This window comes from Aegilops tauschii, chromosome 1 (genome assembly GCF_002575655.3).
Source record: "Aegilops tauschii subsp. strangulata cultivar AL8/78 chromosome 1, Aet v6.0, whole genome shotgun sequence".
Taxonomy (NCBI): Eukaryota; Viridiplantae; Streptophyta; class Magnoliopsida; order Poales; family Poaceae; genus Aegilops; species Aegilops tauschii.
In genome coordinates, this window is record NC_053035.3 from 69,587,325 (window position 1) to 69,611,338 (window position 24,014).

Consider the following 24,014-nt stretch of genomic DNA (forward strand, 5'->3'; position numbering starts at 1 on the left):
GGCTCGCCCGCCATCTCGGCCAAGAAAAGCCCAAATCTATGGCAGTCCTCACGGCACTCATGACCCGCTTTTGCGCGGGTGAGGACAGTTGGCTGGCTCGTAGCAAAAACACAGCCAGCGAGGCGGCCCCTCCGAGGTCAAAAACAGCAACGGCAAGCTCCGACGTAATAGACACAAGCGCCGAAGCACTAGTGATAACACCAATGACACTACAGTTAATGCCGGATTCAGCGGCTCCAAGTCCGATCAGCGGAAAAAGCCGTACAAAAGGAACGGTCAGGGACCATCCAGCTTGGACCGCATACTCGATCGTTCGTGCCAGATACATGGCATCCCAGACAAACCAGCCAATCATACCAACAGGGATTGTTGGGTCTTCAAACAGGCCGGCAAGTTAAACACCGAGAACAAGGAAAAGGGATCGCAAAGTGAGGACGATGACGAAGAGCCTCGGCAATCGAACTCAAGGGGCCAGAAGAAGTTCCCCCCTCAAGTCAAAACGATGAACATGATATATGCTACACACATCCCCAAAAGGGAGCGCAAGCGCACACTAAGGGACGTTTATGCGATAGAGCCAGTCGCCCCAAAATTTAACCCATGGTCATCGTGCCCGATCACTTTTGATCGTCGGGATCATCCGACCAGTATCCGGCATGGCGGATCAGCCGCACTAGTCCTGGACCCAATCATTGATGGATTCCACCTAACGCGAGTCCTCATGGACGGTGGTAGCAGCCTCAAGCTGCTCTATCAAGACACAGTGCGCAAAATGGGCATTAATCCATCAAGGATCAAGCCAACGAAGATTATCTTCAAAGGAGTCATACCAGGCGTAGAGGCCCGCTGTACGGGCTCAATCACACTAGAGATTGTCTTCGGATCCCCCGACAACTTCCGAAGCGAAGAGTTAATCTTCGACATCGTCCCATTCCGCAGTGGCTATCACGCACTGCTCGGACGGACTGCATTTGCTTGGTTCAACACGGTGCCGCACTATGCTTATCTTAAGCTCAAGATGCCCGGTCCACGCGGCGTCATAACGGTCAACGGAAACACGGAACGCTCCCTCCGTACAGAGGACCACACCGTCGCCCTAGCAGCAGAAGTACAGAGCGGCCTTCTCAAGTAGAACCGTAATCCGGCTGCCGAGCCCCTGGACATCGTAAAGAGGGTCCGGACTACGCTGCAACAGGACAGCTCAGCTCATCAGGAGCTCGATTAGCAATTTGGCCTCTGTCCCGGCCCCGATCAGGTAGTGGCCTTCGTACCACGCGTGCATAATTACATGCTTGAAATCCCATGGGCATCGACGGAGGCACAACTAGCTTGTGATCCACAGTATGGCCTGACCGCTCCCGGACACATATACTTTCGCTATCTCTTTTCTGCTTTTCAGGTTTCTTTTCCAGAAGCCTTCCCTGACGACTTGATCACGGGTCCTTTCAAAGGACAAATACACCAAGCCGGCAGTCAGCTTGGACGTAGAGGGGAATTCCTAAGCGGTTTCTTAAACAACCACTCTACCTGTCTCCAGGGTCCCACGCGCAGCTCTCCCTTGGTCGTGGCATGTCAAATAGCCCGTTGCCTATCGCACTACTTGTACCAATGCGCTTTGACGTATTAATCAAATCATAATGGAAACATATTGCGGCCCAAATTTTAGGGCCCCTGCTTATTGCTTTCGCTACTTTTCTGTTTTCCCTTTTTACTATTAATAAGCTTATCAGATAGCACCTGTACACTGTGGTACGTTTCACTTTGCCAGGGGCTTCATAGTGCCCCGCACTATGGCAACAAAGTCCGAACACTTTTTACAGTATAGTTCGGCACTCCGAATTTAGCACTATATGCATTGGCTCCGAATCATGTCTTTGGTCAATAGTTGGGTTGCCCGGCTCCTGTGCTTGCTACCTTACGTTCTGCTATATCAGCTAAGGTAGTAAAGGGAGAACTACTGCGATTGTGCCCTGATTTATCCAAAGGAGCACCTCAGTAGAGAAAGCCGAAAACTGACTGTCATGATGTGGCGAGAGCCGGTCAGCTGTTCGGAGGTCGCAAATCGTTGGAGATTTCTTCCACGTTACGCGAAGGATCGGTACTTCCCGATCAGACTCTTATAGCACTCTAGTTCGGAAACTAGGGGCTGCGTCCATGTTTTTATTGTCGAACTCCTATGGCTAAGTGAGGGCGTTAAAGCTGAATAGTCTGGTTGTCTGGTTCGTTGCACTAAACAACTCCTTCAAGGACCATATAATTGGATCAAGATTGTTTAGATTCCGTCCCGAACACCTCCGTACTACCTACGTGGGGGCAGAAGCCGACGACTAGCCAACCCTCTGATTTCATACAACACGGTCGCACAAGATGTAAAATTAAAAACATAACAATCATTATATTAAAAACCCACTTTGTTTCATCAAACAAGGCAAAGACAACATGAATGTATTCACTCAAAAATAATGTCCTGCCCACACTGCGTTGCCACAATGCGAGACCCCTCCAGGACATCTGCAAAATAGCGCTCGAGTGTACGATGCTCCTTGCTCTCTGGCGGCCCCCTGGCCAGCTCGACGGCGTTCATCTTCGCCCACCACATCTTGCAACGGGCGAAGGCCATACGCGCACCTTCAATGCAGACCGATCGCTTGACGACGTCCAGCCGAGGACAGGCGTTCACCAGCCGCCACACGAGTCCGAAGTAGCTGTCGGGCATAGCTTCGGCTGGCCATAGCCGGATTATCAAATCCTTCATGGCTAGTTCGGCCACCCTATGCAGCTCCACCAGCTGTTTCAGCTGATCGGTGAAGGGCACGGGATGCTCTGGCGCAAGATATTGCGACCAGAACAGCTTCTCCGTGGAGCTCCCTTCTTCGGCTCGGAAGAACTCTGCGGCGTCGGACACACTTCACGGCAGATCAGCAAAAGCCCCTGGAGAGCTCCGAATCCGGGTTAGTAAAAGATACTTCCTATTCGCATATTTGCTTTGCATACTGAATGCCTTACCCGCTGCGATCTTCCTCGCCTCTAGAACCTCTTGGAGGGCGCCCTGAGCCTCATTCCGGGCCGTCTCCGCGCTCTGACGAGCCTTGGAAAGTTCGGCCTCTTTAGCCGGCGCATCACGCTCCAAGGTCTTGCACCTCTTCACCGCGTCATGGAGCTCTTGTTGGACCTCGTTGACCCGGGCCTTGAGCTTCTTACGGGCAGCCTGCTCCTTGACGGCCTTCCCCTCGGCTTTGCCCAGGGCCTTTTTCAGGGCCTCGACCTCGGTCGTTGCTCCTATTTATATCAAGACACTTCGGTCAATATATAACATCCCAACTTTCCGAATACTTCTTGGGTTATTACATACCTTGATTCTCCTGGAGCTGCCTCTTCACCTGGCCGAACTCCTCCTCGGCCTTCTCCAGTCTCCGCTTAAGTTCGGAGACTTCAGCAGCATGAGAGGCCGCGGACAGCAGCGACGCCTGCATATTCATTCCCGACAAATTCGGATTAGTTGCCTACAATGAAGGATTGACCCCTTGTCCGTCTTTTCTTTCCGAACACCGGACAGTGTCTCAGGGGCTACTGACTATATCGGGATTTTTACGTCGCTTACCTCAAAGCCTGTCAGTAGGCTACTGCAGGCTTCGGTCAGTCTGCTCTTGGCAGACTGGACCCTCTCAATCACCGTACCCATAAGGATACGATGCTCGTCCACAATGGAGGCGCCTCGAAGCGCTTCCACTAGATTATCCGGCGCCCCTGGTTGGACAGGGGCCACCGGCGGAATGGGCGCACCCCCCTCTTTCAAAGGAGGTCGCTCGCCGGATTCTGGAGCCGTATGGGTCTCCACGATCATATTTGGCTGAGGGCCGAACTGAATACGGCCTTCCTCGCCAGTCTCCGTGGGGATTTGCTCCCCTGTGTGTCCGGCGGTAGAGGTTTCGCCCTCTGGCACCCCCTTGATAGCGTCCGGAGCCTCTCCTCGGCCTGGAACGGTCCTTCGGGACAACACCTCGGTGTCGTCCATGGCCTTGGGAGAATGAGCGGTTGGCGGTGACATGCTGGCCATCTCCTTGGAGTCCAGCGAACCTCCTGACGAGGATCGCCGGAAGCTGTCGTGGGCCGGACTGAAATAACACAACTAACCATGTTAATACAATGAGGAGAAGAGGTTGGATATATGGATATGCATGAATCGTAGTACTTACGATGCGGCCTGAGGCTTAGCGCGGGAGCGGCGCTCCGGACTACTGTCGACATCCCATACGGAGTTATCCGCAAGGGAGCCCTTCCTCTTCTTGGGCGTCCCCACCTCCAGATTCATGGAGGCCGCCCTCTTCTCCCTCCCCTCGTCACGGGGAGGGATCTCCTCCTCCTCCTTGTCCTCAGGGACGGAGGAACGGGTCTCTTCGTCTTCGGACGTAACTACGACGGGGGCCACCTTTGGCCCCCTTGGCCTTCTTCTCCGGCGCCTTATAGGGCGCCGGCACCAGCATCTTCGCTAAACGCGGGATGACTTGTTCTTCAGGCAGCGGAGCCGGACACTTGATCCGCTTCGCCCTCTTCATCCATTCCTGAAAAAGCAATGACAGTAAAAGTTCGGATATCTTCCTTAAAGCAGACAAGTAGAGGACGTGTTGAAAACTCACCTCGCTGGCGGGGTGGTTAATGTCGTGCCCACGGTCCGAATCCGTGGCGGGCGGTGTCTCGTTGCCCTTGAAGAGCAATTTCCAGGCATCTTCGTGAGTGGTCTCGAAGAGCCTCTCCAGGGAATGGTGCTTCTTCGGATTGAACTTTCATAGCGGGAGGCTTCGGCTTTGGCATGGGAGAATCCGGCGAACTAGCATCACCTGGATTATATCAACGAGTTTGACATTCTTGTCCACCATGCTTTGAATGCGCGTCTGCAGCCTATCAGCTTGTCTGACGAACACCAGTTCGGGCTCTTCTGGACCCAGGAGGTGAGCCGCATTGGAGCACCGGAGTTGAATTCGGCGGTGGCGGCCCAGTTGGTGCTGCGGGGTTCTGTGATGTAGAACCATTGTTTCTGCCATTCCTTGACAGTCTCCACGAAAGTGCCTTTCGTCCAGGAGACATTGGGCAGCTTGCTCACCATGGCCCCTCCGCACTCTGCGTGTTGGCCATCTACCACCTTCGGCTTCACATTGAAGATTTTGAGCCACAGCCCGAAGTGAGGTTGGATGCGGAGGAAGGCCTCACACACGACGATGAACGCCGAGATGTTGAGAAAGGATTTCGGGGATAGATCATGGAAGTCTATCCCGTAATAATACATCAGCCCGCGGACAAAAGGGTGGAGTGGAAACCCTAGCCCACGAAAGAAATGAATAATGAATACCACCCTCTCGTTGGGTTTCGGCGTGGGGACGGCTTGTCCCTGGGCCGAAAGACGGTGGGCGATCTCCTTCGCCAAGTACACGGCCGCCCGAAGCTCAGTAATGTCCTTCTCCTCGACGGAGGAGACCATCCACTTGCCTTGGCCTCCGGATCTGGACATGGTTGAGTGCTAGCTTGGATGAGAAGAAGATGAGAACTTGGGCGATGGAGCTCAAGAGTGGAAGGGCGGAGGAAGAGAGAAGGCGTGGGGGAAAAAGGAGGAATTCTTATCCCTTTATAAAGGGTCGCGAATATCAAGCGCCTCCCCATTCGCCTTAAAACTCGCCTATTCTCAAGGGCTATGTAAACAGCACGGTTGGGTTACCCATACCCGTATTGATGAGAATCCTGCAATAAGGGGACACAATCTCTGCTTCGACAAGACGTGCCAATGGCAACCGCGTCTCGAAACGTGGAATGGCAGACACAAAACGGTCCGAAATTATGACCGGGCGGACGTGATGTCACGTTGTAAAAAGGTCAGTGGATTGGCCTCGTGGAGTATTATATTCTTTCTGCGGTTGTGTGTGGTGTGTGTGACAGGTCCGGATACAATCATCGCGTCTGGAGACTATCTTGGAGTTCGGAAAGAAGGGAACCCGTCTTGCAATGCCGAAGACAAATATGCACGCCAGACTCCTCGTCATTGAAGCCAGGTTCAGGGGCTACTGAGGGAGTCCTGGACTAAGGGGTCCTCAGGCGTCCGGCCTGTTAGCCATGGGCCGGACTGATGGGCTGTGAAGATACGAAGACCGAAGACTGCACCCGTGTCCGGATAGGACTCTCCTTGGCGTGGAAGGCAAGCTTGGCGGCCGAATATGTAGATTCCTTTCTTTGTAACCGATCTTGTGTAACCCTAGATCCTCCCGGTGCTTATATAAACCGGAGGACTTAGTCCGGAAAGGGCAGATACTCATAACCATAGTCACACAGGCTAGACTTCTAGGGTTTAGCCATTACGATCTCGTGGTAGATCAACTCTTGTAATACTCATATCCATCAAGATTAGGGCTGCAAGAGAAGCTCGAGGCTCGTGAGCTGCTCGAGATCGACTCGAATTCTGGCTCAACTCGAGATCGACTTGAAAGGAAATGAGCTGAGTATGAGCAATTTATGTAGCTCGATCAAGAAACGAGCCGATCTTGAGCCAGTATTGGCTCGCTCGGTTGTAGTTCGATAGCTAGATATCATATAAGTATATTAAATAATTTTCATGTTTATTACAAAGAAATGGTTAGTTTATTACCATATATGTTGTGTGCGATTTTTTCTCCATTTTAATTACTAACAAAACATGGAAGCTTAATTAAGAGCGAAGAAAATTTAGCCTCAATGCGGTGCGTGATCAGCCATACGTTAAATATCTTATTATTTTTGCCAAAGTTTGAGAGAAGATGCACCTTTGTTTTCTTCTCTTGCTAGTTCGTCCATGATATCTTATCTTCAGTTGAGAAAGAATAAGTCAAATTTAAGTGATTTTTTAATGTTGTGGCCTATATTATGTGAAAATTTGCCTCAATTATTCAGAAAAAACATTTTATTTAGCTCGAAACTAGCTCGAGATTGACTCAAGATCATTACAAGCTGAGCACGAGCCACTTTTCACACCTCGACCTTGAGCTTCGCTTAATTTGAGCTCGCTCGATTTTTAGTATGAGTTGAGCTGAGCCTAGTCCAACTCGCTCGAACTCGACTCGTTTGCAGCCATAATCAAGATCAATCAAGCAGGAAGTAGGGTATTACCTCCATAGAGAGGGCCCGAACCTGGGTAAACATCGTGTCCCTGTCTCCTGTTACCATCGACCTTAGACGCACAGTTCGGGACCCCTTACCGAGATCCACCGGTTTTGACACCGACAACGGATGATTCCCTGGACAGATCGGCATATGGTCATTTGATTACTGAGATTAAACGTTCCATGAATGATAGGGTAGTTGTTCCAGTAAAAATTTCTCGCTTTCATAATAGAGTAGCACATTGTTTAGCGACATTTGGACGGAATGGGGATAGCACTCTGCGTGCTGGCAAAACCACCTCCCTCCGTGTGTCATTGAGCTAGTCGCTGAAGATTGTAATTCTATAACCGTGGAATAAATACCCTATGATTCCCGCAAAAAAAGTAACTAAGAAACGGGTCGTCCCAGCGCGGCAAGCGCTCCTGGTTGCTCGGTTAAGTAGGTTCGACGCAGCCACTTCGTTCGCATGGGTCAATTGCTGACCCATCAATCGTTATTTTGAAAAAAAAATCACAAATTTTAAAAAAGGTTCATAATTTTGGAAAAAAAATCAAGAGTGCGAAAAAAGTTCCAAGATTAAAAAATTTCATGGAATTAAAAAAAAGTTCATACATTTTGGAAAAAAGTTTATGAAAATTTAAAAAAGTTCATCAATTATGAAAAAGGTTAATAAAATTTGAAAAAATTGTACATCAATTTTGATAAAAAAAAAGCTCATTAAATTTGTAAAATTTCATCGATTCTGATTTTTTTATCAGATTTGAAAAAATTTCATTCAATTTTAAAACAATTCATCAATTTTAAAAAAGTTCATCGAAATTGAAAAAATGTTCATGGATTTTCAAAAAAAGTGCATAGATTTGAAAAAAGATCATATATTTAAATTCGCTTCATCGAACTTAAAAAATTTATCAATTTGAAGAAAGAGTTCACGTATTTGCAAAAAAAATCATCATACTAGGAAGAAGAAAAAAATAAGAAAAAACAGAAAACAAAAAAGAAAAACAAAAAATATGAAAATATGAAAATGAAAAAAAGGGGAAAAGGGAATAGAAAGAATAAAGGAAGGAAAAAGTTGTTCTAACCAATGTTCAAGAATTCGTCAGTTAACGGCAAGTTAATCGTTACTAGTAGGGTGGCCGAATTGAATAGCACGTATTCATCGCGTTAACTTGTTTGACCGATTAATCGCTACTGACCTGTTCAATTATGGGCAACAAATCCCAAAGTTTTGAAGGAAATATGCCCTAGAGGTAATAATAAAGTTGTTATTTATATTTCCTTATATCATGATAAATATTTATTATTCATGCTAGAATTGTATGAACCGGAAACTTGATGCATGTGTGAATACATAAACAAAATACAGTGTCCCTAGTATGCCTCTACTAGACTAGCTCGTTAATCAAAGATGGTCAAGTTTCCTGACCATAGAAATGTGTTGTCATTTGATGAACGGGGTTGACAACACCCATCCGGTAGCTTAGCATAATGAACGTTAAGTTTTATTGCTATTGCTTTCTTCATGACTTATACATATTCCTTTGACTATGAGATTATCCAACTCCCGAATACCGGAGGAATACCTTGTGTGCTATCAAACGTCACAACGTAACTGGGTGATCATAAAGATGCTCTACAGGTATCTCCGAAGGTGTTTGTTGGGTTGGCATAGATCGAGATTAGGATTTGTCACTCCGAGTATCGGAGAGGTATCTGTGGGCCCTCTCGGTAATACACATCATGATAAGCCTTGCAAGCAATGTGACTAATGAGTTAGTTGCGGGATGATGTATTAGAGAATGAGTAAAGAGACTTGCCGGTAACGAGATTGAACTAGGTATGAAGATACCGACGATCGAATCTCGGGCAAGTAACATACCGATGACAAAGGGAATGACGTATATTGTCATTGCGGTTTGACCGATAAAGATGTTCGTAGAATATGTAGGAACTAATATGAGCATCCAGGTTCCGCTGTTGGTTATTGACCAGAGATATGTCTCGGTCATGTCTACATAGTTATCAAACCCGTTGGGTCCGCACGCTTAATGTTCGATGACGATTTGTATTATGAGTTATGTGTTTTGGTGACCGAAGATTGTTCGGAGTCCCGGATGAGTTCACGGACATGACGAGGAGTCTCGAAATGTTCGAGAGGTAAAGATTGATATATTGGACGATAGTATTCGGACACCGGAAGTGTTTCGGAATGTATCGGGTACATATCGGATTACCGGGGGGTACCGGAACCCCCGAGGGAAGATATGGGCCATATGGGCCATAGGAGGAAGGCAGGCCAGCCCACAAGGGGTGGCGCCCCCCCCCCCCCCCCCCGAGGGAGGAGTCCGAATTGGACTAGGGGAGGGGGCGCGGCCCCCTTTCCTTCTCCTCCTCCCTCTCCTTCCCCCTTTCCCCTTCCGGTAAAAGGAAAGGGGGGGCGAATTGGACTAGGAGCCCAAGTGGGACTCCTCCCACTTGGTGCGCCCCTAGGCCAGCCTCCTCCCCTCTCCCTCCTTTATATACGGGGGCGGGGGCACCTCTAAGGTACATCAATTGTTCTTAGCCGTGTGCGGTGCCACCCTCCACCGTTTACTCCTCTGGTCATATTGTCGTAGTGCTTAGGCGAAGCCCTGCGCGGATCACTTCACCATCACCGTCACCACGTCGTCGTGCTGAAGAAACCCTCCCTCGACACTTTGCTGGATCAAGAGTTCGAGGGACGTCATCGAGCTGAACGTGTGCAGAACTCGGAGGTGTCATACGTTCGGTACTTGATCGGTTGAATCGAGAAGACGTTCGACTACATCAACCACGTTATACTAATGCTTCCGCTTTTGGTCTACGAGGGTACGTGGACACACACTCCCCCTCTCGTTACTATGCATCTCCTAGATAGATCTTGCGTGATCGTAGGAATTTTTTTGAAATTGCATGCTACGTTCCCCAACAGTGGCATTTGAGCCAGGTCTATGCGTAGATGATATGCACGAGTAGAACACAAAGAGTTGTGGATGATGATAGTCATACTGCTTGCCACCAACTTCTTATTTTGATTCAGAGGTATTGTTGGATGAAGCGGCCCGGACCAACCTTACATGACCATGTTCATGAGACCGGTTTCACCGACAGACATGCAACTTGTTTTGCATAAAGGTGGCTGGCGGGTGTATGTTTCTCCAACTTTAGTTGAATCGAATTTGACTACGGCCGGTCCTTGTTGAAGGTTAAAACAACAAACTTGACAAAACATCGTTGTGGTTTTGATGCATAGGTAAGAACGGTTCTTACTAGAAGCCCGTAGCAGCCACGTAAAACTTGCAACAACAAAGTAGAGGACGTCTAACTTGTTTTTGCAGGGCATGTTGTGATGTGATTTGGTCAAGACATGATGTGATATACATTATTGTATGAGATGATCATGTTTTGTAAAAGTTATCGGCAACTGGCAGGAGCCTTATGGTTGTCGCTTTATTGTATGAAATGCAATCGCTATGTAATTGCTTTACTTTATCACTATGCGTTAGCGATAGCTGTAGAAGCAATATTTGGCGAGACGACAATGACGCTACGATGGAGATCAAAGTGTCAAGCCGGTGACGATGGAGATCATGACGGTGCTTTGGAGCAGGGGCGGGACTGGGCCTGGGGCAACTGGGGCTATAGCTCCAGGCGTGGCCCAACTCGTAACTACATTATCCAGCAGGAATTTTGCATGTTTGTACACTCATAAAGGGGCCCAGCCCCAGACGTGCACATCCAGTGCCATGCCTCAGCCCATATACAACCCAGAAAAGCTCTCCATCGCCACCAGCCCACGACGAACAGTCACTCCAAAACGAATCGCCATCTCGCCTGATCGCTACCCATAAAAAGAGATCTCGCTTTCCCTTAAAGGAAAAAGAGAGAGAGAGAGAGATCTCGCCTGATCGCCAGCACGCACGACGCTCTATCTCTTTCCATTGTTTCGCCAGATTGATCCGAAGAAAAAAAATCTCGTTCATGCTGCGCCGCCAATTCCCCTCAGGCTTCGACTACTCGACTCGACGAACTGTACATCCGGACCTGCACGACTGCGCCCGGCCGACGGCACTCGGAATCTCGGATCATCTTGCCGCAGCCCCCTCCAACCGTTCTATTCTGTTCAGCACCATTTACTTTTTTCGACTTAAAGGGCCATAAAGAAAAGAAGCCGATATTCAGCTCCATTTACACAACCGGCTGGACATGATATGTAATCTCAAGTTTGGTGCATCATTTTTTTCCTAGTTCTTTTGTATCAGCCTAAATCAATGAACCAGTGATGTTAAAATTCTATTACTTTAGTCAAATTTGTTCACATGTTCTTGTTTTGCAAAATTTCACACGAACAATTGATTTAGTCTGTCCAATGTATTGGTACTACTACTTGATTTATATTTACAAGTCCATGTCCGTTTATTATTGCTGGTGAACAAACAATGACCTCAAATGAAGCAGATCTTCATTAATTAGTACCAACATTCCAATGATGCATTTTGTTAAATTATTTACATATTTTAGCAAATTTGCTCTCATCATAATATGAATTCATATTTTTCATTCCGGTGAATTTGTGGTGTACTTCTAACATGCATTAGTATTACTATGCGTGTATTTGGAGCTCTTTATAGCCACTTAGTTTTAGCCCTAGGCTTTGAGAAATCATGGCTCCGCCTCTGCTTTGGAGATGGGGATCAAAGGCACAAGATGATGATGGCCATATCATGTCACATATTTGATTGCATGTGATGTTTATCTTTTATGCATCTTATTTTGCTTAGTACGGCGGTAGCATTATAAGATGATCCCTCACGAAAATTTCAAGGTATAAGTGTTCTCCCTGAGTATGCACCATTGCGACAGTTCGTCGTGCCAAGACACCACGTGATGATCGGGTGTGATAAGCTCTACGTTCACATACAATGGGTGCAAGATCGTTTTGCACGCGCAGAATACTCAGGTTAAACTTGACGATCCTAGCATGTACGGACATGGCCTCGGAACACTGAGAACGAAAGGTCGAACATGAATCATATAGTAGATATGATCAACATAGAGATGTTCACCATTGAAAACTACTCCATCTCACGTGATGATCGGACATGGTTTAGTTGATATGGATCACGTGATCATTTAGATGACTCGAGGGATGTCTATCTATGTGGGAGTTCTTAAGTAATATGATTAATTGAACTTAATTTATCATGAACTTAGTCCTGATAGTTTTTGCATATCTATGTTGTAGATCAATGGCCCGTGCTACCGTTCCCTTGAATTTTAATGCATTCCTAGAGAAAGCTAAGTTGAAAGATGATGGTAGCAACTACACGGACTGGGTCCATAACTTGAGGATTATCCTCATTGCTGCACAGAAGAATTATGTCCTTGATGCACTGCTAGGTGAAAAGCCCCCTCTCGCTAATGTAGACGCTTTGAACATCTGGCAGACCCGGTCTGATGAGTACTCTATAGTTCAGTGTGCCATGCTCTATTGCTTAGAATCGAGACTTCAAAGATGTTTTGAACGTCATGGACCATATGAGATGTTCCAGGATTTGAAGTTAATATTTCAAGCAAATGCCCGAGTTGAGAGATATGAAGTCTCCAACAAGTTCTATAGCTGCAAGATGGAGGAGAACAGTTCTGTCAGTGATCACATACTCAGAATGTCTCAGTACCATAACCACTTGACTCAGGTGGGAGTTAATTTTCCGGATGATAGTCTTATTGACAGAGTTGTTCAATCACTGCCACCAAGCTACAAAGGCTTCGTGATGAACTATAATATGCAAGGGATGGATAAGACAATTACCGAGCTCTTCGCTATGCTCAAATCTGCGGAGGTAGAAATCAAGAAAGAGCATCAAGTGTTGATGGTTAACATGACCACTAGTTTCAAGAAAACGGGCAAGGGAAAGAAGGGAAACTTCAAGAAGAATGGCAAGCAAGTTGCCACTCCCAGGAAGAAGCCCAAGTCTAGACCTAAGCCTGAAACTGAGTGCTTCTACTGCAAAGGGACTGGACACTGGAAGCGAAACTGCCCCAAGTATTTGGCGGATAAGAAGGATGGCAAAGTGAACAAACGTATATTTGATATACATGTTATTGATGTGTACCTTACTAATGCTCATAGTAGCACCTGGATATTTGATATTGGTTCTGTTGCTCATATTTGCAACTCGAAACAGGGGCTACGGATTAAACGAAGATTGGCTAAGGACGAGGTGACGATGCCCGTCGGGAATGGTTCCAAGGTCGATGTGATCGTCGTCGGCACGCTACCTCTACATCTACCTTCAGGATTAGTTTTAGACCTGAATAATTGTTATTTGGTGCCAGCGTTGAGCATGAACATTATATCTGGATCTTGTTTGATGCGAGATGGTTATTCATTTGAATCAGAGAATAATGGTTGTTCTATTTATATGAGTAATATCTTTTATGGTCATGCACCCTTTATGAGTGGTCTATTTTTGTTGAATCTCGATCATGGTGATACACATATTCATAATATTGATGCCAAAAGATGCAAAGTTGATAATGATTGTGCAACGTATTTGTGGCACTGCCATTTAGGTCATATTGGTGTAAAGCGCATGAAGAAACTCCTTGCATATGGACTTTTGGAGTCACTTGATTATGAATCATTGGATGCTTGCGAACCATGCTTCATGGGCAAGATGACTAAGACTCCGTTCTCCGGAACAATGGAGTGAGCTACTGACTTATTGGAAATAATACATACCGATGTATGCGGTCCGATGAGTGTTGAGGCTCGCGGCGGGTATCGTTATTTTCTGACTTTCACAGATGATTTGAGCAGATATGGGTATATCTACTTAATGAAACACAAGTCTGAAACATTTGAAAAGTTCAAAGAATTTCAGAGTGAAGTGGAAAATCATCATAACAAGAAAATAAAGTTTCTACGATCTGATCGCGGAGGCAAATATTTGAGTTACGAGTTTGGCCTTCATTCAAAACAATGTGGAATAGTTTCACAACTCACGCCACCTGGAACACCACAGCGTAATGGTGTGTCCGAACGACGTAACCATACTTTATTAGATATGGTGCAATCTATGATGTCTCTTACCTATTTACCACTATCGTTTTGGGGTTATGCATTAGAGACAGTTGTATTCACGTTAAATAGGGACCATCTAAATCCGTTGAGACGACACCGTATGAACTGTGGTTTGGCAAGAAACCTAAGCTGTCGTTTCTTAAAGTTTGGGGTTGCGATGCTTATGTGAAAAAACTTCAGCCTGATAAGCTCGAACCCAAATCGGAGAAGTGCATCTTCATAGGATACCCAAAAGAAAGTGTTGGGTACACCTTCTATGATAGATCCAAAGGCAAGATCTTTGTTGCTAAAAATGGAGCCTTTCTAGAGAAGGAGTTTCTCTCGAAAGAAGTGAGTGGGAGGAAAGTAGAACTTGATGAGGTAATTGTACCTTCTCTCGAATTGGAAAGTAGCTCATCAGAGAAAACCGTTCCCGTGATTCCTACACCAATTAGTGAGGAAGTTAATGATGATGATCATGAAACTTCAGATCAAGTTACTACCGAACCTCGTAGGTCAACCAGAGTACGTTCCGCACCAGAGTGGTACGGTAATCCTGTTCTGGAAGTCATGTTACTAGACCATGACGAACCTACGAACTATGAGGAATCAATGATGAGCCCAGATTCCGCGAAATGGCTTGAGGCCATGAATCTGAGATGGGATCCATGTATGAGAACAAAGTATGGACTTTGGTTGACTTGCCCGATGATCGGCAAGCCATAGAGAATAAATGGATCTTCAAGAAGAAGACTGGTACTGATGGTAATATTATTTTCTACAAAACTCGACTTGTTGCGAAAGGTTTTCGACAAGTTCAAGGAGTTAACTACGATGAGACCTTCTCACCCGTAGCGATGCTTAAGTCTGTCCAAATCATGTTAGCAATTGCCGCATTTTATGATTTTGAAATCGGCAAATGGACGTCAAAACTGCATTCCTTAATGGATTTCTTAAAGAAGAGTTGTATATGATGCAACCAGAAGGTTTTGTCGATCCTAAAGGTGCTAACAAAGTGTGCAAGCTCCAGCGATCCATTTATGGACTAGTGCAAGTATCTCGGAGTTGGAATATACGCTTTGATGGTGTGATCAAAGCATATGGTTTTATACAGATTTTTGGAGAAGCCTGTATTTACAAGAAAGTGAGTGGGAGCTCTGTAGCATTTCTAATATTATATGTGGATGACATATTGTTGATGGAAATGATATAGAATTTTTGGATAGCATAAAAGGATACTAGAATAAGAATTTTTAAATCAAAGACCTCGGTGAAGCTGCTTATATATTGGGCATCAAGATCTATGGAGATAGATCAAGATGCTTAATTGGACTTTCACAAAGCACATACCTTGATAAAGTTTTGAAGAAGTTCAAAATGGATCATTCAAAGAAAGGGTTCTTGTCTGTGTTAAAAGGTGTGAAATTGAGTCAGACTCAATGCCCGACCACTGCAGAAGATAGAGAGAAAATGAAAGTCATTCCCTATGCCTCAGCCATAGGTTCTATCATGTATGCAATGTTGTGTACCAGACCTGATGTGTGCCTTGCTATAAGTTTAGCACGGAGGTACCAAAGTAATCTAGGAGTGGATCACTGGACAGCGGTCAAGAACATCCTGAAGTACCTGAAAAGGACTAAGGATATGTTTCTCGTTTATGGAGGTGACAAAGAGCTCGTCGTAAATGGTTACGTCGATGCTAGCTTTGACACTGATCCGGATGACTCTAAGTCGCAAACCGGATACGTATTTATATTGAATGGTGGAGCTGTCAGTTGGTGCAGTTCCAAGCAAAGCGTCGTGGCGGGATCTACGTGTGAAGCGGAGTACATAGCTGCTTCGGAAGCAGCAAATGAAGGAGTGTGGATGAAGGAGTTCATATCCGATGTAGGTGTAATACCTAGTGCATCGGGTCCAATGAAAATCTTTTGTGACAATACTGGAGCAATTGCCTTAGCGAAGGAATCCAGATTCCACAAGAGAACCAAACACATCAAGAGACGCTTCAACTCCATCCGTGATCAAGTCAAGGAGGGAGACATAGAGATTTACAAAATACATACAGATCTGAATGTTGCAGACCCGTTGACTAAGCCTCTTCCACGAGCAAAACATGATTAGCACTAAGACACCATGCGTGTTAGAATCATTACAATGTAATCTAGATTATTGACTCTAGTGCAAGTGGGAGACTGAAGGAAATATGCCCTATAGGCAATAATAAAGTTGTTATTTATATTTCCTTATATCATGATAAATGTTTATTATTCATGCTAGAATTGTATTAACCGGAAACTTGATACATGTGTGAATACATAGACAAAACACAGTGTCCCTAGTATTCCTCTATTAGACTAGCTCGTTAATAAAAGATGGTTAAGTTTCCTGACCATAGACATGTGTTGTTATTTGATGAACAAGATCACATCATTAGGAGAATGATGTAATGGACAAGACCCATCCGTTAGCTTAGCATAATGATCGTTAAGTTTTATTGCTATTGCTTTCTTCATGACTTATACATATTCCTTTGACTATGAGATTATGCACCTCCCGGATACCGGAGGAATACCTTGTGTGCTATCAAACGTCACGACGTAACTGGGTGATCATAAAGATGCTCTACAGGTATCTCCGAAGGTGTTTGTTGGGTTGGCATAGATCGAGATTAGGATTTGTCACTCCGAGTATCGGAGAGGTATCTGTGGGCCCTCTCGGTAATACACATCATGATAAGCCTTGCAAGCAATGTGACTAATGAGTTAGTTGCGGGATGATGTATTATGGAATGAGTAAAGAGACTTGCCGGTAACGAGATTGAACTAGGTATGAAGATACCGACGATCGAATCTCGGGCAGTAACATACCGATGACAAAGGAAATGACGTATATTGTCATTGCGGTTTGACCGATAAAGATCTTCGTAGAATATGTAGGAACCAATATGAGCATCCAGGTTCCGCTGTTGGTTACTAACCGAAGATATGTGTCGGTCATGTCTACATAGTTCTTGAACCCGTAGGGTCCGCGCGCTTAATGTTCGATGACGATTTGTATTATGAGTTATGTGTTTTGGTGACCGAAGATTGTTCGGAGTCCCGGATGAGATCACGGACATGACGAGAAGTCTCGAAATGGTTGAGAGGTAAAGATTGATATATTGGACGATAATATTCGGACACCGGAAGTGTCTAGAAATGTATCGGGTACATATCGGATTACCGGGGGGTTACCAGAACCCCCCGTGGGAAGATATGGGCCATAGGAGGGAGGCAGGCCAGCCCACAAGGGGTGGGGCGCGCCTCCCAAGGAAGGAGACCGAATTGGACTAGGGGAGGGGGCGCGGCCCCCCTTTCCTTCTCCTCCTCCCTCTCCTTCCCCCTTTCCCTTCCGGTAAAAGGAAAGGGGGGCGAATTGGACTAGGAGCCCAAGTGGGACTCCTCCCACTTGGCGCGCCCCTAGGCCGGCCTCCTCCCCTCTCCCTCCTTTATATACGGGGGCAGGGGGCACCTCTATGGTACATCAATTGTTCTTAGCCGTGTGCGGTGCCCCCCTCCATCGTTTACTCCTCCGATCATATTTTCGTATTGCTTAGGCGAAGCCCTCCGCGGATCACTTCACCATCACCATCACCACGCCGTTGTGCTGAAGAAACCCTCCCTCGACATTGTGCTGGATCAAGAGCTCGAGGGACGTCATCGAGCTGAACGTGTGCAGAACTCGGAGGTGTCATACGTTCGGTACTTGATCGGTTGAATCAAGAAGACATTCGACTACATCAACCGCGTTATACTAACGCTTCCGCTTTCGGTCTAAGAGTGTATGTGGACACACTCTCCCCCTCTCGTTGCTATGCATCTCCTAGATAGATCTTGCGTGATCGTAGGATTTTTTTTGAAATTGCATGATACGTTCTCTAACAAGTTTTGCCCCATAACCCCTCCATCCCGTTCTCGCTCCTCAATAGCTATGGTTCGACCAAACAGTATAATTTGATATATTACGCAGCTGAGAACATGAGAGTATGGTAGAATACAAAAAAAAAGATATATGTTGGCAAGTTCCTAATTAATCTACCAATTAATGATGTAATGATTAATCCAGTTAATAGGACAATTCATTGATTAATCGTTACTCCCAAGTCGATCGAACAACTACTAGTTACCGATTTTCTGAACAATGTTTATAACCATATCCCGCTAAGTGGCGTCTTGGTTACACCAACCTACCTGAATGAGGGAGGTCGCTGGTTACATATACGGACTACGCGCTTGTTTTTTACAGATTAAAACACAGTAAAAAAAACCTTTGATGGGCCAGCCTAGCGCGGGGGCGCTTCAGGCGCCCGTTTGTCAAATACACAGTAACGGATGCTTGGAGCGCCAAATAGGAATCGCTGCGAGCGAGAGCGCAAAGCGGGGCACTTGAGCAATCACTTTTAGTTGGACCGGCCCAAATTCATGGGGCGCGTGAGCGCTGGTTTCCCTGGTTGGCGCCTAAGGCGCTGACTCGGTGGTCTCCAAATACTAGTACGACTTGATATATATACCTTATTTTTTTTACTAATAAAGAGAGGAGTGCTTCTATCGGTTCGCCATCGTACACTTTGCAAAAAATCCCCTGCCTTTTCCAATAATTAACCGGCGGTCCATCTTTAAGTCAGCACGAAATGTTTTTTTTCGCATTTTACACAAAATCCATTGCCTTTTATGCTAATTAACCTATGGTCCATCTTTAAATTATAGTGAACCGGTTTTTTAGTTTTACATAAAACCCCCTGCGATCTACGTTAATCACCCGCAGTCTATTAAGAATAAATATTTTTTCAAATAACCATATATTTTAAACCGTGTTTCCAATCTTAACATGTTATATATGGAATTTTATCAAAAAATGTGTAGAATTTAAATATGATGTTATTTTACATGTTAAATATTTTTTAATACAATTTATGGTGCAATGTTAATAAATGGCCCATGATTCGTCTTTATTTCATACCGGCACATATCCGTATTGCAAATGAACATGCCACAAACAATGTTGTGTGCTGGTTGGCAATGCACGGGCATGTTTATTCTGAAAATCATATTTAATTGATTTATTTATTGCAAAAATGATTTATAAAATGAAAAAATCCTATATTGCCAAAAGGGAAAATGTCCATGTACCTCATATATACTATGTTCCTATATTGAATTAAAATACTCATTTAATATTTGGATAATGTTCTCTATACAAAAAAGTAAGTATTCACAAATCTGTTCATGGTTTAAGAAAATCATGAACGTTTATGCATGTGTCGTATTTGATAAAAATGTTCCACTATTATCCAACAAAATAAATATTAAATATGAAATCTAACAAAAAATAAGATTAAACACATAGCAAAAGAAAACAAATGAAAATGGAAGGGGCAAAAAGTAAAGAGATACAAAATTATGTTTTAGATCCACTCACACATCAATTTGATTTTGCTAGAAGAATTTTGCACTGTAATCTATATCACCGCAGTAATGTGCGCAACAAGTCAACTTCTCCATGCGACCGGAGAGCGCACTTTCAAAATCAATTAAGGATCATGAACACAATTTTGTTTTAGATCCACTCATCCATTAATCGATCTTGTTAGCACATCTCCGCACTATATCATTGCAGCAATGTACACGACAGGTCAACTCCTCCATAGAACCCAGGAGCGCACTTACAAAATCAGTTAAGGATCATGGGCAAAATTATGTCTTAGATCCACTCATGCACTAATTTGATCTCGTTAGCACAATTCCGCTCTATAATGTAAATATCAACGTAGCAATCTGTGCATCATGGTCTACCAGCTAAAAAAAATGCACATCAACTCCTCCATGCAAGCCAGCAGCGCACTTACAAAATCAATTAAAGATCGTGAACAAAATCATGTTTAGTGCGCTTCATGCTCAGCTTCAATGAGTGAAGCTGGTTCATCTCACATAGGAACGTTCGTGGAGACCAACGAACAAAAGCCAGCTTAATTGGCGGCGGTGGTGGAGATCAACGAACGTTGGGGTTGAGGTTGAATCGAGTCGATCCCATACTGGTACATTGTAACCACCCTTTAATTCAAGTTGACCTTCGTGTCAAACAAACACTGCCTTGATTAACGGGAGATAATGTCCACAGCAAGTGTCTATTTTATGTGGAGTTCATTGTCTTCGTGACCCCGGTTTAAAAGAAGTGAAAGTCGGTGATTAGCATTTGCATGCCAAACAGAGGGAGAGGCTTCAATCACTGAGAAGCCGCATTGTGTTATCGCTAACTGCCGGTGGGGATGTAAACAAAGTCATCAACTAAGCTGGAATTATCCCCAAACTCATCAACCTAGCTAGGATTAGTCTCCTGCCAACCTAGCTAGCCTTTGTTACACGTTTTAGTATATCTTATAAACATAGTTCAAGCGCAAGAGTCAACATGCTGTCCCCGCCAAAAAAAAAGTCCACATACTGTAACAAACTAATCATCCATATTAATTGTATAGTTGTGTTCTTTCAAAAAAAAATGTATAGTTGTGATTTTCCTAATCCTCCATGGAGAAGTACCATGTCATGTTGCATTGTCAACGCGTCTATAGCTGCAAATAATTCAACTACCTGTGTGGTACGTAACCTCCTAATCATTCGAACATATTCTTTGTACCCAGTGGACACACTAGCTAATAAGGTCATGTATACGTGTTCGTCCACGTCTTATGATGATTATTCGTGATCTATAAATACTCGTCGAAACCACAGTATTGTCACCATCCAGGACTCCCTGCAAGTGTCTTTCCTTAAACACACACGCAAATAGTACGTGAACAAGGCGATGGCGACGGCATCAAGCAAGGTTGTGGTGCTCATGGCGTTCATGGCCGCTGCGCTGAGCTCTGTGTCGATGGCCGCTGGGCCCGCCGGGCTGCAGCACGGTTTCTACAACTCGTCGTGCCCAAAAGCCGAGGACACGGTGAGGAACGTCGTCCAAGGCATGATCCGCAATGACCCCACCATGGGCGCCGCCTTTGTTCGCCTCTTCTTCCACGATTGCTTTGTCAGGGTACGTACCTCAATTCAAACACGTCACGCCACAGTTTGAAACACTTGGGATTTCATTCAAAATCTAAATAAATTTCATACGTGACATTTTCATTCTATACAAGCATACTACTCCTATATCCATTCTTGAATACGTGAGACCATCTGGAAAGCATGCATTGAAGTTTCTAATTTTAACTACTACTCCCTCCGTTCCTAAATATTTATTTTTTTAGAAATTTCAAATGGACTACCACATACGGATGTATATAGACATATTTTAGAGTGTAGATTCATTCATTTTGCTCCGTATGTAGTCATTTGTTGAGATCTCTAAAAAGACAAATATTTAGAAACGGAGGGAGTAACATTCAAGAATAGAATAGAACAGGTTAGGTGGAAATGGTACAATCAGACTTTTCTTGATTTTTCATGTTTATGCAATATATTTATTCCGTCAACTTTTACTAACATAAATATGCACAAATCGGAAACGTATACTTAAAATTAAATGCCCTTTTACAGGGTTGCGATGCCTCCATTCTGCTGGACCCGACGACCAGCAAGCCAGAGACTGAGAAAACAACAATCCCTCTACGCGGATACGATGCCGTGAACAAGATCAAGGACGCCGTGGAGGCCGTCTGCCCGGGCGTTGTCTCCTGTGCGGACATCCTGGCCTTTGCTGCACGTGACTCCACCTGCGCCTCAGGCGGGTTCACCTTCCACATGCCATCCGGCCGCCTGGACGGCTTCCAGTCAATCGCCGACGAGGTCTTCCAGGGCATCCCATCCCCCGCGTTTCAGCTCCAAGAACTCCTTGATAGCTTCGCCGCCAAGGGCCTCAACGCCGAGGACCTAGTGGTCCTCTCCGGCGCGCACTCCTTCGGCCTCACGCACTGCAACTTCGTCACCCCACGGTTGTACCCCACTATCGACCCCAGTATGAACGCCACCTTTGCGGCGGCACTAAAGAAGGTGTGCCCGCCTCCGAGGAACGGCGGGGGGTTCATCTCCGTGAGCAACAACCGTGTGACGGACCCGAACAAGCTGAGCAACCAGTTCTACAAAAACGTGGCCTCTGGGCAGGTGTTGTTCACGTCGGACCAGACGCTACTGGATGAGACGCCGACGACCGGCAACAAGACAGCGGCCATGGTGGCCGACAACGCCGCCAACCCTATCGCGTGGATGGTCAGGTTTGCGGCGGCTTTGGTGAAGATGGGAGGCATTGAGGTGCTCACTGGGACCGACCCCGGCGAAGTCAGAAAGGTCTGCTTCGCCACCAACAACGCGAGCTAGAATCGGTGGAGCTGCATGCATGATGATACTTAAACAAAAGTACCCTGGGCATAGCCGGTGGACTTAGTTGGTTTAATCCTTGTTATATTGGTTTCATTCTAATTGCATGTGTACTATTTTTTAACCAGAAATTACCTATGTACTTTTTCTCCTCAAAGGGATCAGATTTATTATAAACATACACTGAAATATAACTCACTTCAAACATAATAAAAATTACATTGAGGTCCATGGACTATCAAACAACCACACACATCTGTCGCCGCTCCTGTACCGGAGCTGGTCTACTTCTTTTGTTAACCACATTATGATTTCATCTTTGGTTCAACAAAATGCATGACATTACCAACCAAAGAAATTTAATCAAACATAAATAACAACCCTATGCCCTAGCAGAGGGTAACGTATCAATGCACGCATGACGCATTGTCTGTTTTTTTGGGGGGGAAGTGCACACAGTTTTGGCGGGCCAGATTTTCATAAGCTAGAGTATAGCATACTTGCAGCAAAAACCTTTTGCTTTACATAAATAGATTGTACCTTAGCTCATTCAGTTTTTGGCTGTTATGATTTTCTAACATACAACCTTGTACTTTTATCAATATTACCTGCGGCCCATCTCATTGAAAACTTGACAGAACTAGGATGAGTTTCGTCAAATGTCATGTAAGAGAGCCCCCTCCCCCCGGCCGCCTATGTATCATAGCTAGTTACACTATTCTTATGATATAAAAAGCACAACTGTGCTAGAAACAAAAAGGTTAAAAAGCACAACTGTTCTTCAGGGTTTTCCCGGTTTTTGGTCTTCTCCAGTTTCTTTTTTATTTTTATTGTTTTATTTTTTTCTGGTTTTTCTTTTATTTTCATGATTTTTTTGTTGAAACCTATTAACATGGGACTAGTTTGAATATCTCATTGCAAGAAATTCAAGGGTGAAAACAGATTATGATTTGGACGCATGGTTAAAAAATAATTAAAAATGAATCTACGAGAAAAAGAAAAAAACAAGTTGCGACAAGTGGCACACATGCAGTGCACCATTTCTCAGCATAGAGAAAGTGAGAGTGAGTTTTGTAAGGGGTACCCCTTAATTAGTGATTTCGACGTTCCAGGTGATTCCTATTTTATGCTCAAGGCGTCGAAATATTGGACAAACACGTGGAATGTGTGTGTCATGGGCCGAGCACCGTGGGTTTTCATTTACTTTTTAATTCTTTTTATATTTTTATACTTTTTAATTTTCCCTTCCATTTTATGTTAAGACATTTTCTAAATTTTTTGTCTTCCTTTTGAATATATTTTTCCGCATTGTATGAACAACTTTTATAATCTACGAACCTTTTTTTCTAAAGCACATGAACTTTTCAACGCACTAATATAATTTTCTATACACATGTCAAATACATGGTGAACATTTGTTTTTCACAGGTATGAACATTCATATGTATGTAGGTGAATAT

General features: G+C 44.9%; 1 protein-coding gene across 1 annotated transcript; it reads left to right on the plus strand.

The window, feature by feature from the left end:
• Positions 1 to 20,985: 20,985 nt before the first annotated feature.
• Positions 20,986 to 22,728, plus strand: LOC109764643 (peroxidase 2). The gene is made up of 2 exons (XM_020323444.4): positions 20,986 to 21,274; positions 21,778 to 22,728. Exons 1-2 carry the CDS (start codon positions 21,047 to 21,049, stop codon positions 22,552 to 22,554), a joined length of 1,005 nt encoding a protein of 334 aa, XP_020179033.1. The 5' UTR covers positions 20,986 to 21,046; the 3' UTR covers positions 22,555 to 22,728.
• The last annotated feature ends 1,286 nt before the right edge of the window (positions 22,729 to 24,014 follow it).

Bases quoted from the DNA above. Each gene is read 5' to 3' on its own strand.
- LOC109764643 (XM_020323444.4), top strand. From the start codon at position 21,047: ATGGCGACGGCATCAAGCAAGGTTGTGGTGCTCATGGCGTTCATGGCC. The intron at 21,275-21,777 runs GTACGTACCTCA...GCCCTTTTACAG, and splicing joins TCCACGATTGCTTTGTCAGG to GGTTGCGATGCCTCCATTCT.